Genomic DNA, 18,350 nt, shown 5'->3' with positions numbered 1-18,350 from the left:
TGGTCTTGAAATGGCTGAGATATCCAAAACAGAGCGATTCTAATAAAGTGTTGGACCCACCTTTTATTACGATCGCTTTGTTTTACTCTGTTTTGGATGTTTCAGTCATTCTAACCCGATTTTCATCAAATAAACTTTGAATTCCTCTTGAATCAATATGAATTTTATCATATTCATAGGTGTTTTCTTGGTAGCGCGCAACAAGTTAAAAGCCCAATTCTCATCTCCACCAATACTGTACCATCCCTTTAAGTTGCATAGATGCAGCAAAATAATTAGAAAAACAAAACAAAGAAGAATGGTACAATGATATCATGTGTCCTCCTACATCTTCGATTGTAAGAACATTCTAAGGGCATGGTAGACTATTTTATGCAATATTCTAGTTTTGTCTCGAAGAAAATATGGTTAGATACCCTATTGGCATTCATAATTTATTCTGATACAGTCCTGTGTGATGCAATTTGCATTCCGTTTAAGCCTTCATATTTCTAATAATATCTATGTTCAAAGCAAGGTTTTACATTGTATTATGATTTAAAATAGAAAAAAAACCAAATAAAAAGCTTTTTGCTGATTAAAAAGGGGGTTCAAACTGTTTTTCTCATCGAAAATCATCATATGTTAGATATCTGGGATTGCTCTAAAAGGAAAAAGGGACATTGCTAAACGTTTCTATCCTTTTGCTGAAGGATATATAATTATTATAATATGTGTAATCATCAGAGTTTATCATTGTAGATACTGTTACCTGCACAGTTCTATATATACAGGCAAATCGATCACATAAAATTCTATTAAGTGCCTGGTCCCACAGCATCATTTCTAGCTCAAGTGAGCTATTGCGATCGCTCTTCGTCCGGCGTCCGGCGTGCGTCGTGCGTAAACTTTTACATTTTCATCTTCTTCTTGAGAACCCCTTGACCGATTTTCACCAAACTTGGCAGGTAGCTAGGGGATAGGATCGCGATTTGTTCAAGTGGGCACCATACCCCACCTGGGGGGCCCCAGAAGGGCCCAAACCCCCCAAAATTAAGGAATCTTAACTCTTTATGTGCCATGGTGGAAACCCCCTGTGTGCCACGTTATTCTGAGACACGAAGGTTGTCATGCTTTGAGAAAGAATTCTGTTTTTCCAATTTGTATAACTTCTACAAATTTCTGTTAAGATGGGCGTAATAGTAGGCAAAGTTAAGGAGGAATGCCAAGCTTTGTTTCGATATAAATTGTATGCCGACTCTATTTTCATTTTTTATTTTCGTAGTTTTAATGACCAGTTGCTACATTACTATAAAGGCATGACTTTTGCACATTAAACCGTGACAGAAACATAGAATGTACGAGTAAATCTAGTTGGGAACATTGCTTGATAGTCGATCACCACATAGAATGCAAGCCGTATATGAGAGGAACAAAAGCACGAGAAACGCTTTCATTGTGCCGCGGGATTAGCAGTAATTAGCGGTTTATCGATCGGTCTTGGCGGCTTTGTTTGTTGAGCAGAATATGCGAAGTTGGCACGCCGTCGACTGAGTCGGAGGTGCGAACGTGGCACATAAAGAGTTAAAAAAAATCATCTTCTCCAGAACCAAAAGTGATAGAGCTAAGTTAATACTATGAATTAGTACATTGATGACTGTAGTTTCAAGTTTGTTCATGGAGGAATCATAGGTGCCCCCAGGGGAGGGGGTTTAGAGGGGTCCTAATGGGGCCCAATTTGTACATTTTCATTTTTTTCTTGAAAATGCCAGAATGAATTTTCACCAAAGTTGGCGGGTAGCATCCCTAGGGAGAAAGAATCTCATTTCCATCAAATGGGCACCGTGCCCCACTTTGGGGGCCCCAGGAGGCCTAGATTTGGACCGAAATTGTATTTTTTTATCTTTTTCTTGAAAATCCTATCATTAATCTTCACCAAATTTTTCATGTAGCATCCCAAGGGGGATAGAATCTCAATTCCTTCAAATGGGCACCATGCTCCACCTGGGGGCCCCATGGGACCCCCTCCCCCTCCTGTAAGGAATCTTTACAGATTTTCTCCAGAACTGGAAGTGATTGAGCTAGGTTAATAGAATTAGTTAGTATATTGATGATTGCTGTTTCAGGTTTGTTCATGGGAGAATCAGGGGTGCCCCCCCCCCCCACCCCCTTGGAACCCAAGGAAGCGGGATGGGATGGGGAGGGTCCAAATGCGGACCTAAATTTTCATCTTCTTGCTGAAAACAACATAATGGATTTTCACCAAACTTATCAAGTAGCATTACCAAAGTGTTTGAATGGGCACCATGCTTTCCTTGGGGCCCCAGGGGGTCCAAACCTCCTAATTTAATGAATATCAAATAAGTTTCCAATGTTTCAGGTAAGAGTCTGCAGGAATGCGTGGAAGGTGAACTTGCGGTACTCAGGTGAGCGCGTGACCCCCGGGTCTCTTGTTGTGGAACGAAATCTGACAGATTAAGAGTGATTGGGATGGTATATTGAATGAAGAATCTGGGATTCAATTAACATTTGAAAAAAAAGAAACAAGATTGTCTCTCAGGAACAAATGCTCATGCCTTTAAACTCTCACTGGAGAGCAGGAGCACCGTGGAGAATTCCAGAAAGTTCTTCAGAACGATGATTTTTTTTTCTTTCTTGTAATCCCTTTTCTGATCCAGAAGTTTGAGTATTGATGTATCAAGGTTTGTTTTTCTCAAGGTGAATTTGAAATCGCTGTGTATTTCCTTCAGATGGCTGGAGTTGACGTCATGTCCGACTTTGAGCTAGAGACAAGACCATGCTGGGTAACCATTACAAGATACATACCTTGTAAGTAAACTGAAGTTTCGTTTTTTTTTTTTGTTTTTTTTTTTTGGCAGATGCTGTTATCATTTATCATTTGATCGCTGCTATACATGTTAACACCAGGAACTGTGCTGCAAATCATTCCTGCTATTTAAAGGTCCTATTTACCTTTGGGAACAGTGATTTCAAAATGCATATAAGTAGGTCGGTTGTACTCCCTAAAAAAAATTGAGTGAAAATATTCACTCTTAAAGGAGTGAATAGAAAAAAAAAGTGAATTTCGAGTGAAATGTTCATTTTCACTCATTTTGGAGTGACCTCAGGGATCACTCGAAGATTTTGGAGTGACCCCTGACGTCACTCTTAAACGAGTGAACATGAACATTTTCACTCAAAATTCACTCCGATTTCGCTCTAAAATTCACTCTTCTTTGTATTCACTCCTTCAAGAATGAAAATTTTCACTCGTTTTTTTTTTTTTTTTTTTTAGAGAGTACCAAAAAACATCCCTTCATATTCCATTTTTGATGATAAAGCCTTATATGTAAGAAGATATCTGTATTTTTCCTAGTAGTAAAACTTATCTGTAGACGGTTTAGTCTGGAATCATTTTTATCACAACTATTGAACACATTTTGCAAATCTAACAATACTTAACATCGATTTTACCAATTCAACATTTTCACAGTGGGTGTTTCTTTCCCTTAAACTCACATTTTAGAACTGTTTTAAAGCGCTAAGTCTGTTTTTTTTTTGTTTTTTTTTTTTTGCAAATGGTAAATTACGCCTTTAGGATTGCTAACAAGTTACAGAAAATAACAACAGGAAATGTCCAAGAAAATTATAAATCGAACACTTTAGAACTGTAAAAAGAAGCAATTGACACATTTCCCTCATAGTTATACCCTTAATATCAGAAAATATAAATCAATGTAAGATAATAACATAGACTGCCTCCTCTTTATTCAGTCGTCATTGTCTAACGAAATGGTTATACGGCTTTGACATAAAGAATTATACGTGACAAGTTTTAGAGATATCACCATCTGTGATGATTACATTGGATATTATTATTATTATTATTATCAATATTATTATTATCATTATTTATTTGGCAATCCAACAAACAATACAAGCGGACATAGAATACATACATACATCGTATTACATGTTATAAAGATTGTTGTGATTCCAGGTGCATTCCGCTGGTTGCCAGTGAAGGAAAAGACAAACTTATCACTGAGGCTTGAGGCCTTCCTCAACGACCAGTGCATGCGCCCAGAATCGGCTATATCAATGTAAAACAGTTACAAACATTATCAAATAATATATTATTACACAAAAAGGGCTAATTTCAAATTCAAATACATGTACAACTAATACAATCACTTAATGTGGCCGATGCCCCACCCTGACCTGATAGTGTTTGCTCATCCAGCATAACTAGTGATTATTAAATGAATGAAATACTGATTAAACTCTAGAATGTTCAGGAAGCCAATCATTTTTCACTTTATGTAGTATTTAACGTGGCAAACTGGAATTAACTGTAAAAACTGGCGGTTTGATAAGGTCATTGTATCACGCTGAGTCTTTGTTTTTAAAAACCCCAATCCCACCAGGTTTTTTGAGGGACTTGAAACCATAGGGGGGGGGGGTCCTTTTTGCCCCCGCCCCCTTCAGATCTCGACCGCGCGATCCTCGCGAAAATTCACACTAAGGTAGAGGCCAATGTGATCTACAAGACTGTACAGTTAGATTTTCCCAATTTTAATTTATGTTTTTTTTTAATATCAATTTATGTATGCTAATTTATGCAAAATTATCTTTTTTGCCTATAAATAAAACAGAAAAAAAAAATGCTCCAAGACTTCAATTTCTTAGTGAACATATTTTTTTTCAATATCCTCGACAATAATTCTCAAGCAAAAATTCAGCTTCATATCATAATTATTTCTTATGTATTTTATTGTTTATTTAATTTCTCATACATTTCTCTTTTTTTTCACTGTTTGATTTTGGGTTTTTTTTTTTTCGTCAAAATTTGTCGCAGAAACTTTTTGAAGGCATAATCATGCTAAGATAAATTATCAGCTATTGAAAGTAAAACTATCTATGTTTATATGAATTGATTGCAAAAACACAATTTACATTGGATTTGTACACAAAATCATGTTTTTGAGCAATTTTGGGTCGAGGAAGTTTTTCAAAGGGGCGTGGCTTCAAAACGGTATGCCCGGGAGCAACGAATTTGATCTCAAAAGTTGCGCGATACTTGAAAGAAAAAAGTCATAAAATGTCGTGGGGAGAGCATCACGCGTTGCGGAATAATCACGAAACACGTCGGGATGGAAGGGGGGGATGCCCCCTCTCCCCCTTCCCCCCCCCCCTTCAGATCTCGACCGCGCGATTCTCGCGAAAATTCACACTAAGGTAGAGGCCAATGTGGTCTACAAGGCTGTACAGTTAGATTTTCCAAATTTTAATTTATGTTTTTTATATCAATGTATGTATGCTAATTTATGCAAAAATATTTTTTTTTGCCTATAAATAAAGCAAAAAATGCTGTAAGACTTCTATTTCTTAGTGGACATATTTTTTCAATATCCTCAACAATAATTCTGAAGCAAAAATTCGGCTTCATAATTATTTCTTATGTATTTTATTGTTTATTTAATTTCTCATACATTTCTTTTCTTTTTTACTGTTTAATTCTGGGTGGTTTTTTTCGTCAAAATTTGTCGCAGAAACTTTTTTAAAGCATAATCAGGCTAAAATAAATTATCGGCTAATGAAAGCAGAAATACTTATCTTTATATGAATTGATTGCAGAAACACAATTTACAATGGATTTGTACACAAAATCATGTTTTTGAACAATTTTTGGGTCGAGGAAATTTTTCAAAGGGGCGTGGCTTCAAAAAGGTATGACCAGGGGCGACGAATTTGATCTCAAAAGTTGCGCGATACTTGAAAGAAAAAGTCATAAAATGTCGTGGGAAGAGCATCACGCGTTGCGGAATAATAGGGAGCTTTAGATTTTGACGCGCGGACGTTTGAGCCGACGCTTGCGCTGGACGTTCTCCTCTCCCTGCGTCGTGTGGAAAAGTAGCTTTAGATTACGCTGGGACGCAACGTATAAAAAATAAAATCGCGCCCCCATATGATCAGTGCATGAAGAAGCTCTCTGCGTCGCAAACTGTGCGGACGTGAAAATAGCCCAGTACGCGTAGTAAACAACTCAGGCGACGCAAGCTAAAAATAAATTGACTTTACGCGCGCTACTGCGCAAGCTCACATCAGGTTTTTTTTCCTTTGAACGTCCGCGCGCCGAAAATCTAAAGCTCCCTAATCACGCAAAACGTCGGGAGGGGGTGGGGGAATGCCCCCTCCCCCTTCCCCCTCCCCCTTCCCCCCTCCCCCTGTCCATGTATCAGGCTGATTTTTTTTTTTCTCAACTGACCATATGAGGTTCAGGTATCATTAAGGTTTGTTGCCCTGACTCTATGGGTTCTAGGTATCACTGACATTTTTAACTGACATATGAGGTCGAGATATTACTAAAATTTGTTGTGTTTTTCTGATCATGTCTTTGTCCCAGGTCATTTTCCTGATCCATGTTGGGTATATCCAAGGTTTATGAGCCCGAACATCCAACGTGGGATGCCGGGCCCAGGTGGACCGATGGGAAACGTTGATTTTGTATCGGATTCAGAGCCAATGCGTGTGATGTTCATGATTGATGTACCAGACAGGGTTGAACTGGAACCTGCAGATGAACCCCAACCCTTGGCAGAATTGAGAAACTACTTTCCGGAAACATGGCTGTGGAAGTTATCAAGAATAGGGTTAGTGATTCTCCTCCAGCAGAATTCAAGCAATCTTGTCTCTGATATTAATTTTTTTCCAATACTCTGGACTCTATTCTTTTGTTCATACTTCTCATTTCTGTCATTGTATCTAACATGTGCTTCGCTTTCGATTTCTTCTATCTCCTGGACTTTCTTTGTGCATGCATTGTACTTTGTGTTATCTGCCATTGCACAGTGTATCTGATTTTAATAATTTATACCTCACTCAGGTGATCACGCCGCTCTCTGTAGTTTTTCTATCTTTATATTCTTCCCTACTTCATAAATTGTCATTGTTTCAAATGTAAATGTCAAGTAAGGAATCATCAGCATCAGGGAATAATACCACACAAGCAATGCGTTTTTGTAGATTACTCATATTTCACATTGTCTTAATTTCTTTAACTGCGGTACATGTCAATTTACAATGCATTCTTTCTCTGTTTATGGTTCATTTGTTGCAACGTGGAATATGGAACAGTAAAACAAAACCAAAAAAAAAAAACAAAAAAGTACACACAGAGGATCAATCCTCTATTGAGAGAGCTATACTATTCGTCAATGATTTTCTGTTTAACATTTTGCTCATTGTTCAAGCCCCTAGGTACTACACATTCATTATCTGCATAGCTCTGAAGACAATTTTCTGTTACACATCCCAACATGCAAGGCAAGACCAAGAGTTTGCGTGCGCAACTCCCATGACTGTGGAATGAATTATGATAGAAGTCATGATATCCGTAGATAACTGCAGCAGGCTTCAAATCAAGACTTTAGATGGCGTTCTTGATCCAATTCCGTTAATCATTGACAAGCTGCATAACATCAGCTTTTGAAATGCAGAATAAAATTGTATACATAGTTCAATATGCTCTTTATAAATTGATATTGACCTCACTTCGTTGTTTTGTTTAGGGCAAGTGGTCAGCAGGTTACCAGTGAAGAAATTCCACACACCATAACGGACTGGGTGGCCAGTGCCTTCTGTCTGTCACCCACTCACGGAGTGGGCGTGGCTGACTCAACGTCTATCCGAGCCTTCCAGCCGTTCTTCCTCTCTTACACACTCCCTTACTCAGTCCTGCGGGGAGAGAAAGTTCCTGTCAAAGTATCAATCTTCAACTATCTCACTGGTTGCCTCACTGTGAGTTTTATATTGCACTCCTTGACACCATGAATCCATGTACTAAAGTCTTGGATGGCCATACCCATTGTCTATCCCTACCCCCACCATCGCTCCACCCCCCCCCCCCCCCCCAAAAAAAAAAGAAAAAAAAGAAAAAAAGAGGGATGTGGGCTCAAACAAATCAATTCTCCATTTGCGACTGTCAGTCATTTTAATAGCAATAAATTGCCATGCTTCTTAACTTATATCTGATTTTTTTTTTCCTTCCAAACTGGCCAAATTGTAGATCACCAAGCTTGCTCAGGCATATAGTGTCCCTCAGTATATAAATAGATAATCAAGACTAGATCCATTCAATTGTGACTCTGCATCACAGAACCAACAAAAACTTGCCAGAATGTTATGTGTTTCTTATCTTTTTATTTTTTATTTTTATTTTTTTTTGTAGTAATTTTCTGCAAGAGCAGGCTTGAAGCTTTAAACAACAATGAAGTATAAATCAATTAGAAAGGACTCTCCTAACCTAAAATGAATGCTCCTGACTAAATATCATTATTACTATGTATATTGAAAAGAGAGCATCCATTCTGAAAAAGTGCATACTGAAAAAAGAGGCTATAAGGTATTAGGTCTATTCAAACGCCTGATTATGCCAGGTCGTGCTTGATGTGTAATATAAGACAAAGGAAGGATGTTTAAAAAAATCTATAAATAGAAACAACAGCAGGGAAGAGAATATCTATTGTATTAGCCTGAAATTTAGCATGCTCTATAAGGCAATTCTATTCATTACTAATATCAGTTTTAAAGACGATATGATTATTCTTTCAAAAGTTATCAGAGATCGAAGTGAAGAGTGTGAAATTATTTGGGTCTGGAGAACATTCCTTATCCCACTATTCTGCAAGCAAAGGTAATCTAGAAAACTGCTAAAAACAAAAGTGTCTGTCAGTTTTATATCCCGAAGTTTAGATTAGTTTAGAAGAAATGCTTTTTCTGAAAATTGATTATAATTATACAAAACTCAAAATTGATTATATTGATCCGTTTCACCTATTTGGAGTCCTCATGTTAAATCAGGGAATGAGACACTTTGTTAGTTTTGTGATGCATAGACACATATTCAGTTTCCACACATTTGTGCTGTTCCGCGAATGAAACACAGTAAAATTGAACAATATCCTATGAACGACGTTTAGAACAATTCACCGGAACTCTGATACCAATGATAATTATTTTTGAGGGTGAATGTCGGTATTGGTCTAGGCTTTTTCTACACGTTGTGGTACTTACCTTTCTAAAAACCATCTCTATCTATCGGCCCAGACGAAGTGTCTTTAAAAATGTTGAAATCAAACAGCATATCTTCCTTCATTTCTCTGTGTTCACCAGGTGGAATTGTCCATGACTGAAAGTACTAGCTTTTCTATTGAGACTGGACCCGAATCTCCCGTCATTGAGGTGTGTGGAAGTACCAGTAGAACTGTGGAATATGAACTTATCTTCAGTGAGCTTGGAGATATCCCTATCAGAGGTGAGGAGATTAAGAGACCAATGTCATTTCTCACACACATTTTTCCGGGTATTTTTACCTATCTAGTTTCTGCTAGGGCGAGGAGCGCCGTGCAGCTGAGGTTTTATGACGTAACAAAGGCTTCTATATTGGGAAATCGGGAGACTTTCAGCACACAATGCTACAAGTACTTTGAAAGAAGCAGCATCAGCTCATCTGAAGTTATTAGAGTTGAAATAGAAGAACATGTGAACAAAATGAAAGGGGACTCTATAAGATATTCCTTAACATACTATTTTACCCCCCCCCAAAAAAAAAAAAAGAGTTTGAGAAAAACTGCTGAAACAGATTTCCTGTCCTTTTCATGATACCAAAATTGAGCATAATGTAGAAAAAAAGGATTTGCTCTTTCAGAAAATATGAAAAATTCAAACTTGCCTATGTTGACAAATTTCCGCTTATTTCAGTCCTCACACAAAATCATTGCATGTGACGTTTTGTTGGTTTTGTGATGCATGGTAACATTTGTACAAAAAGAAAAGAAAAAATTAAACACATGAGTTTATAAGCAATTCATTTATAATCGATTCTTAAATTCTTTACAATAATATATTTGTTGTACACAAGAATTTTTTTTCGATACTCTTTCATTTGAATATAGAGATAAAAATGTAAATGCATATATACGCCAAAAAGCTTGAAGGGACTGTACACTACTGGTTGAGGAGGGGGTTCATGTTTTGAACATTCCTAAGTGAGATAATGAGAAACCTCTTATGAAATATGAAAGAGCATGTAATTTTAAGAAGGATTCAACGTTTATTTGATGAAAATTGGTTTTCAAATGGCTGAGATATCCAAAAAAGAGCAATTCTAATAAAGTGTGGGACCAACATTTTATTACGATTGCTTTGTTTTACTTTGTTTTTGGATGTTTCAGTCATTCCATACCCGATTTCTATCAAATAAACTTTGAATTCCTCTTAAAATGGTATATGCTCTGTACTATATCATAAGTGTTTTCTTGGTATCTCGCAAAAAGTTAAAAGCCCAATTCTCATCTCCACCAATACTGTACTTTCCCTTTAAAGAGCTGAAAGTCCCTTAAATAATTCACGACTTTCTTGTCTTATTTTAATACTGTTTGCTTTTAACAAGTAGTACATTTTTATTCTGCTATTGGACTTATTTACTTAAAGAATATTTATCAGTTCATCACCATAATAAAGCAAGAAGACGCATTCAGAGAAACATCCTCGCAGGATTGGAATAGATCAATAAATATTGTTTTTTATGTAACTATGTACTTATAGTCTTGTGGCATCTATCTATTCTTTTCTTTATAAAATGAAAAAAAAATGTGATTATGTTAACATGTGAATCAGATTCATAGGGAAATGTATTACAATCTGATTTTTTTTTTCACAACTTGGAGCTTATTGGATACCACGGTGTGCGTTATTCTTGTCTCTACGAAGCTACCTATTAAAAAAAAAAAAGGTATGTGGCAAACGTCTCTGCAAATAATTTTTGGAAGTGTGGTTGTTAGAATATGGTGGCAAATCGAACAATTCATGTGATTAGGAGGTTTGAAATGCATTTCTCATTACTTTTTGTTTTCAGTTGATGCTGTCGCAAACCGTGATGCTGATGGTAACGGAGACATTGCTCCAGGTAATTACACTTTCCCTGCTGCTGATGCCCTTGAAGACACCATTCTGGTGGAGGTAAGTGATTTCATGGGTTCATACCTTAACATACTGTAACGTAGCTCGTAATGATCATACAAAACATTGGAATACTTTTGATGTATAAGGATCACTGTCTTTTTCAAGTTGTGATTTGTTTTATTTTGAGATTTGCTTTCCAGTAAAAACACTTAATCCATCATTATTTATGTAAAATAGGATTTCTTTTTAGAGACAAAATCATTTAAGTAATAAATCAGGCAGTTAAAATGAGACGTATTCCAAAATATGCTGAATCTATTTCTAGCGTTGTGTTAAAGTATGTTAGTCCAAGAAAATCATTAGTCTATCCGATCCCAGTGTGCGTACTTGACTTGCCAGCTTTTAACATGTGCAGCTTCCTAGATTACCTACAAGATTATTACCTTGATTTTTTTTTTTTTGCCTTGAACCTATTTCATTTCTATGCCTCTAAATTCTTTGACCACATTGCATCTTTGACTTTCAAAACACAAATGAAATACACGTAAAGGCTCAAAATGACAAGTTTATTGAAGTTAAACAGTATTAATTTGGAAAATACTAATATTTTCGACTGTCATCAGTTGGTTATAAAAATCAGGATAGAAAATGACGTAAAAATATGCATTCCATTAGTGCAAATGCATAAGGTTGTCTTCATTAATTCTTTGAACTAAAGCAAGTGAATACAATTATTCATATATCCTAATACTTCTTTCTTTTGTATTTGAAAGCCTGAAGGGGCAGAAAGAGAGGAAACTTTCAGCGAAATGATATGCCCAGATGGTAAGAAATTTGAAATGGCTTGATATTCCTAGGGTTAAAAAATACCATATAATTCATCTTTAATATATATTTTTTCAGACGTGGATAACAGGTAGTGTTGTGTGTGTGTGTGTGTGTTTGTGTATGTCTGCTTGTGTATCTGTGTGTTTTAGGCTGATGGTGTATCATTATGATCAACCCGCGCTTATCCAATAGTTTATCTATCTATTCCTTTATCTGTGTATTTTTTATTAGTTTGATTATTTCCTTGTCTACCAAAATATTTTATTAAACTGAAAGTGTTTTTTAAAGTGCCTTTAACGCAAGTGTAAGTGTAGGGCTTGGATGTAATAGGCCTTCTTACAATCTAACTGTGTCTTTTTTAAATGAGTAGAATCAATGAATAGTATTAGAAAGGGTTTGTGGATGATAGTTATGGAGGCCACTGAAGTGTAACGCAGCCAGTTCAAATTTGCCAGATTATATTATATATAATAGAGCATGAGCATACTTGCCAACTAGTAAGATTTTTTTTTTACGTTAAAAATAGCAAAATCAGATTTTCTGTCAGAGAAATCAGATTTTTTAAAGATATTTAGATTTACCTTTCATGCGTATTTTCTGAAGATTTGACCAAAAGTGAGATTTTTAACTTCAGTTTGCATATAAAATAAGATTTTTACAATCCACGAGTAAGATATTTCATCTTGAAAATGTTGGCAGGTATGCATGAGGCTGAATGCACTATAACAATATAAGCATCGACAAATTCTGAATTTGCCCCGAAGGTCAGTTATAATCAATGAGGCCGCAGGCCGAATTGAATATAACTGCCTGAGGGCAAATTCAGAATTTGGAGGTGCTTGGTACTTGTTATAGTGCAATAAGATGTCATGCACTATGTGTTATAAAATAGCATACATACCCAGGCGAATCATACGAAAGCCTAGATCACTTAAGATTCTACACGTACGTGCATGACGTGTCTAGACAATACCAGTTTCTTTGAACTTGTGACCTGTGTAGACAAAATCCTGAAAATCCAAATTATGTATATATATATATATATATATATATATATATATATATATATATTGTTTTAATTCAAATTCTAGATTTATCTATTCCTCTCTCCATCTCCTTCCTTCGTTCTGTTGACTCTGTTGATTCTGGTAGATGAGGGTGATGAACCATATTCAAAGATGGTGACTCTCGCCCTGCCAGAAGTAATTGTTCCAGGATCTGCACGAGGAAGAATACAAGTTATTGGTGGGTTTGATGCGATATCATTATTAGTGTAATCCTTTATGATTTGTATTCACTCCCCGACTTTTTTTTTACCCTAGCTGAATCGTATCCTCTTTCTCTCCAAATAATAATCATAAATTTAATGATTTATGCAGGCCTACACAAAATATAACTCTGTTTGGATGCAAAACGGTAGGATCGAAAACAAATTAATCCATATGATCGCTTTAACTTGAAATATTCACTTAGTCATCTTCTAGATCACTGTTCGTTTATTTTTTTTTTTCATTTATAAATCATAGCATTTTAGTTAAATGTAGGATCCATACTGTTCATCTTGGTTTCTGTCACTGCATAATGTCGACACAGCTGTATGTTTGGTGATTGTAATCATCATTTTCTGTAATGAAAATATGATTTGTAAACGTATATTTGCCTAAAGATACTTACGGTTACGTTACTAGACAAAATGTTGGTTTTTTTTTTTTTAATTTAGTGTCTTGTCACATGTCTGGCAGTTGGATTTCTGAGGTGGTCATTCAATTCCATAAATAGAATCACTGATTCTATCTTCAAATTGCACTGACTGCTGTGTTCTACTAAACAGTTCTCTATTCCTTGGTTTCATATGTGTTTTGGGGTAAAAAAAAATATGCACAAGTAATGGTCGAACTTACCGTAGTTGCAAAAACAAAAACAAAATCCATAACAATCTAAAACATCCTCGTATGACAAGAGTATAGGCTGTGATCTTTGTATACAGGCGATGTGATTGGACCCGTCATGAGCAACCTCGGACAACTGCTGAGGATGCCCTTCGGCTGCGGGGAGCAGAATATGATCACCATGGCACCCAGCATCTTTGTGATGCATTACCTGACGGACACTAACCAGCTGAGCGATGAGATATCATCAAAGGCCTTGGAGTACATGGAAAGTGGTAATTGTATTTTATTATTTTCTTTGAAGGGAGTGTGTCGAGTATGTCCGTTACGTCGATCTCAATATACTTAAAGTTGGTATGTGTGTAAAGTGTGAACACGTCCCTGCACCAAATTGCAAAACACTAGAATGGCAACGGATAGCAGCACTGCAACGTTGGGCAGTGCTGACTCAGTATCCTGACGGTCTGTTAATTCACAAAAGAGACATTTTCTTGTAATTAAAATAATTCATTTGCAGCATCTATTGTTTGTGCTCGGTCATACTATTACCAGGAGACTCATTGTCTGGACTCTTAGTAGAATAAAAGAAGCAAATGCATTTATACTATATCAGTTGAGGATAAACTGAAATAGATCCTAGAGCGACCGGTTCCTGTGTCCTCATGGTGTATTTGATAATTTCCACATTATTTCCTGTTCCCCAGGTTCTCACTGTGATTTCTTAAGTCTATTTCAGCGTTTTCCTTGCTTTTGAATACAATATTCATTTAGCGCTTAATACAACATGTTTCGAAGCGCTTTACAATGCTAAACAACCAACCAAACAAACATACAAATCAGCTTGGAATAACAAATAATTTACTACAAATGCATACATAATCATTAATTCTGCTCTAAAAATGAATGGGTTTTAAGTTCCTTTTTTTAAGATTTAAGAGGTGGAGGTCTGAATATGAGTAGGGAGAGTGTTCCAAAGAAGGGGGGCACATTAGCAAATGGCGAAAGCACAGTCACCATAACGGTTGTGGGTGCAGGAGCCAAGTTTAAGCTGGGTTGCAAATAATGATCTTAGGTGCATGTGTGTAGGCAGTCTGGGTTTCGATGAGATCAGATATAATACATGTTCATATACAAATGTATATTGAATAATTAGGAAGGACAAAATAATAGAGAAGGGCGTTCCTTGCTACCATGACAAAGTGTGTATTGTGTCTTTTTTTCTTCATTATATCATTCGTGCATAGAATTATATACTTTACATTGTATTCTACTAAACTGTTCTTATCAGATGAATGAACAAAAAATCGACAACTTGTACCGCTTTGAATCATGTCTTTTTTCTTTTTTTTTTCTTTGATAATGGAAATGAATTAACTATCTAATTAAATAAAAAAATGATAATATTAATGAAGACACGGCTGCAGTTATAGGGAATAATCGTACTCCGTAAGTTAGCGGTGATAACCATTGCGTTTATTGTCCCTCCCAAATTTCAGAAGTTATTTGTATTTACGTCGAACCTTGAACATTCTATCACAAAGGCTACCAAAGAGAGCTTAAATACCAACTGCCAGACGGGTCCTACAGTGCCTTTGGGATCAGTGATGGGGTCGGCAGCACCTGGCTCTCAGCATTTGTCCTTAAGTGTTTCAGCTTGGCCAAGGAGTTCATGGAGGTTGATGAAATGAATCTAGGGAGAACCCAGAACTGGCTCCTTCGACACTCCAGAGACGCACAAGGTTGCGTCATCAAGCAGGGCCGAGTAATCCACAAAGAAATGCAGGTAAACCTTTATGCCAAGTACATACGATGTTTTCGTAAAGTTGACATGATGAGTCTTAGATGACATTTTAAAAATGTTCCTATGAATGAAATACAGTCAAGACCATGTTTGGCCATGCTTGCAATCTACTGCAATTTAGTATAATAACTTCCCAAGTTTTCTTATCAACTGCCTATATGGTGCTTCCCGAAATTTCCGCTTCAAGTTCTGTCACTGAATGATGCCAGTTGATTGCACTTTCTTATGTATACTGAGTGTTTGCATGGGAATACGTCTCGAAGAGCACAAAAGGAATGTAGACATAATGAACGAAGCAAAAGTGATGCCCATTAAAGATCTCCTGAGAAAGAATTGGCTCGAATTGTCTGGTCATATATGCAGATAAGATATAGACGAAATAGTTAAGACTGTGCGGGAATTGAAAACTAATAAGAGTCCTGGTTTTGATGACATCGATTGTTTGGTTGTAAAGAAGTCAATACATTATTTTGTAACACCATTGTGTCATATATTTAATTTTTCTATAGAAAAGGGTGTATTTCCAGATAATCTAAAAGTAGCTAAAGTTATGCCAATATATAAAAAAGGAGAGAAGAGTGTTTTATCAAATTATAGACCAATTTCTATTCTCTCTGTGTTTTCTAAAATATTTGAGAAACTTGTTCATACACGTCTTATGTCTTATCTTTCCCAAAATAATATATCATTCAACAAACAATTTGGATTTCGACAAAAATACTCCACTTATATGGCATTATTAGACTTTATTGACAAAATAACAACTTCTATTGAGAACAAAAATTTGTTAGTAGGACTTTTCTTTGATTTGTCGAAGGCTTTTGATTGCATTGACCACACCATATTGTTGAGTAAACTGCAGTTTTATGGTATAAGAGGTACAGCCTTCAATTGGCTTAAGAGTTATCTTTTAAATCGTGAGCAGTATGTAACATGTAATGGTTTTTCTTCTCCCCGTGTGAATGTAGATATTGGTGTACCTCAGGGGTCGGTTTTAGGTCCATTACTTTTTATTCTTTATATAAATGACTTACAGTATGCTAGCAAATATTTGGAGTTGATCTCATATGCAGATGATACTAGTTTTTTTTTATTTCATGTAAAGATACACAAAGTATCAGTGCAATCTTAAATTGTGAATTAGAGAAAGTTAATCAGTGGTTCATAGCCAATAAATTGAAATTAAATGCAGACAAAACATCATGCATGATATTTAGACCAAGAAATAAAGTAGTAAATACTGATGATTTTGATGTTAAGATTGCTGATTTTAAAATTCCAGTTGTTCGTTCTACCAAATTTCTTGGAGTTATCATTGATGATCATTTAACATGGAGATATCATGTCAATGAAGTATGCTGTAAAGTCTCCAGAGCAATAGGTGCAATCAATAGTATACGTGCAATTATGCCCTTTGAAATTTTAAAGTTATATCACACTTTGATTATGCCTCATTTATCTTACTGTAACATAGTTTGGGGAAATTGTGCAAAGTATCTTTTAAAGCGTATTTTTGTTTTACAAAAGCGTGCAATCCGTATGATAAGTAATAGGCCATTTTTAAGCCACACAGGTCTTTTATTCAAAGAACATAAATTATTGACGATTTTTGATATGAATAAATTCTTTCTCGCTGTCTTCATGTACTCATATATGAATAACATTTTGCCAAGGTTTCTTGATACTTCTTTTATTCAAAACAAGAATAAATATAATACTAGACAGGTTGATAGATTGTATATCCCAAATTTTAAGTACTGTATTTCAAGATACACTTTCAAATATATGGAACCTGTTTTATGGAATGATTTACCAAATGCAATAAAGTTGTGTAATAGACTTTCAATATTTAAAAGAAGTTATAAATTCTTTCTTGTTCATAAAGATATTAGATAAATTTCAAGTTTTATTCATTGTATAAGCACCACACTTTGATGACTCCTGCCTTCTTATATGTATAGTGTTCTCTCTGTTGTATAGTTTTCTGTTGTTATTGCATAAATGTAATCTATTTTACCTGTAATATTTGGGATCAGCCGTAGAAAGACCAATGGTCTATGTTGATCCCCCCACAAACTGAAATGATTGCTTTATGTTGTGTTTGTCTGTTGTGTAATTGTAATAGGTTCAACATTTCCTCTTTTGTTCCAATGTTATACTGTGTATGTATCGTTCCTAGTATCCTTTGTATTAATGTTTTTTATCAGGATGTGGAAATAAATGAAATGAAATGAAATTAATAAGAGAGTGATAAAGATATCAGAAGAGTGTTCGAGATGGAAGTAGAAGGCAACAGCAAACGTGGAGGACTAAAATAGAGGTGATCCGTCACAATAGACTCCGACCCACGCTGGCTTGATATGGGCAGGCGAGCTTGCAATGACAGATTTCGATCGAAGCACATTTCGTAATCTAATAGATTAGAAATCAGGCTAAAATTTAACCCGCTACCTGGACAGAACCACACCGGTGAAAGATATGTGAAAGTGTGTAATTGCCCTCTCTGTTTGTAGTTTGAATCCATTCTTTCATAATACTTCTTCTCCCATCCCAGGGATCCGTCTCCAGCCCCGTTACCATGACAGCGTTTGTGACAGTCGCCATGCTGGAATCTGGAGCATACCCTGATGTGAGTTGTTCGTTTGAATTGGTATATCCCCACCTCAAGTTATCAAACAATGGGGGTTGACATTAGTTCACCTGTGCTAACATCACTGCTAACATGCGTTAATACGGTGACCTATTTGTATACTGCTTTGATCCAAACCACATCCAGGTAATGTATTAGTGTGAGTCTGTTTCACACCATTTGAGATTTGTGCCAGATCTGTGTTGCACTATAAATGCAAAACATATGTATTTTTTTAATGGTATATATATATATATAT

At 36.0% G+C, this 18,350-nt stretch overlaps 1 protein-coding gene across 1 annotated transcript in view; it reads left to right on the top strand.

Annotated features, from left to right (window-relative positions):
• The window catches only part of LOC140239456 (alpha-1-macroglobulin-like), a 50,873-nt gene that overhangs the window by 24,462 nt on the left and 8,061 nt on the right, over positions 1-18,350 (top strand). Inside the window, exons 16-25 of the mRNA XM_072319292.1 lie at positions 2,730-2,808; positions 6,386-6,632; positions 7,551-7,779; positions 9,154-9,295; positions 10,898-11,001; positions 11,718-11,769; positions 12,925-13,017; positions 13,760-13,936; positions 15,203-15,444; positions 18,017-18,091. Of these exons, the coding sequence (XP_072175393.1) occupies positions 2,730-2,808; positions 6,386-6,632; positions 7,551-7,779; positions 9,154-9,295; positions 10,898-11,001; positions 11,718-11,769; positions 12,925-13,017; positions 13,760-13,936; positions 15,203-15,444; positions 18,017-18,091 (1,440 nt within the window). The remainder of the gene's footprint in view (positions 1-2,729; positions 2,809-6,385; positions 6,633-7,550; positions 7,780-9,153; positions 9,296-10,897; positions 11,002-11,717; positions 11,770-12,924; positions 13,018-13,759; positions 13,937-15,202; positions 15,445-18,016; positions 18,092-18,350) is intronic.

This window comes from Diadema setosum, chromosome 16 (assembly GCF_964275005.1).
Source record: "Diadema setosum chromosome 16, eeDiaSeto1, whole genome shotgun sequence".
NCBI classification, from domain to species: domain Eukaryota; kingdom Metazoa; phylum Echinodermata; class Echinoidea; order Diadematoida; family Diadematidae; genus Diadema; species Diadema setosum.
Note: the sequence above shows the minus strand (reverse complement) of the source record. Positions and strands in the feature narration are given on the sequence as shown.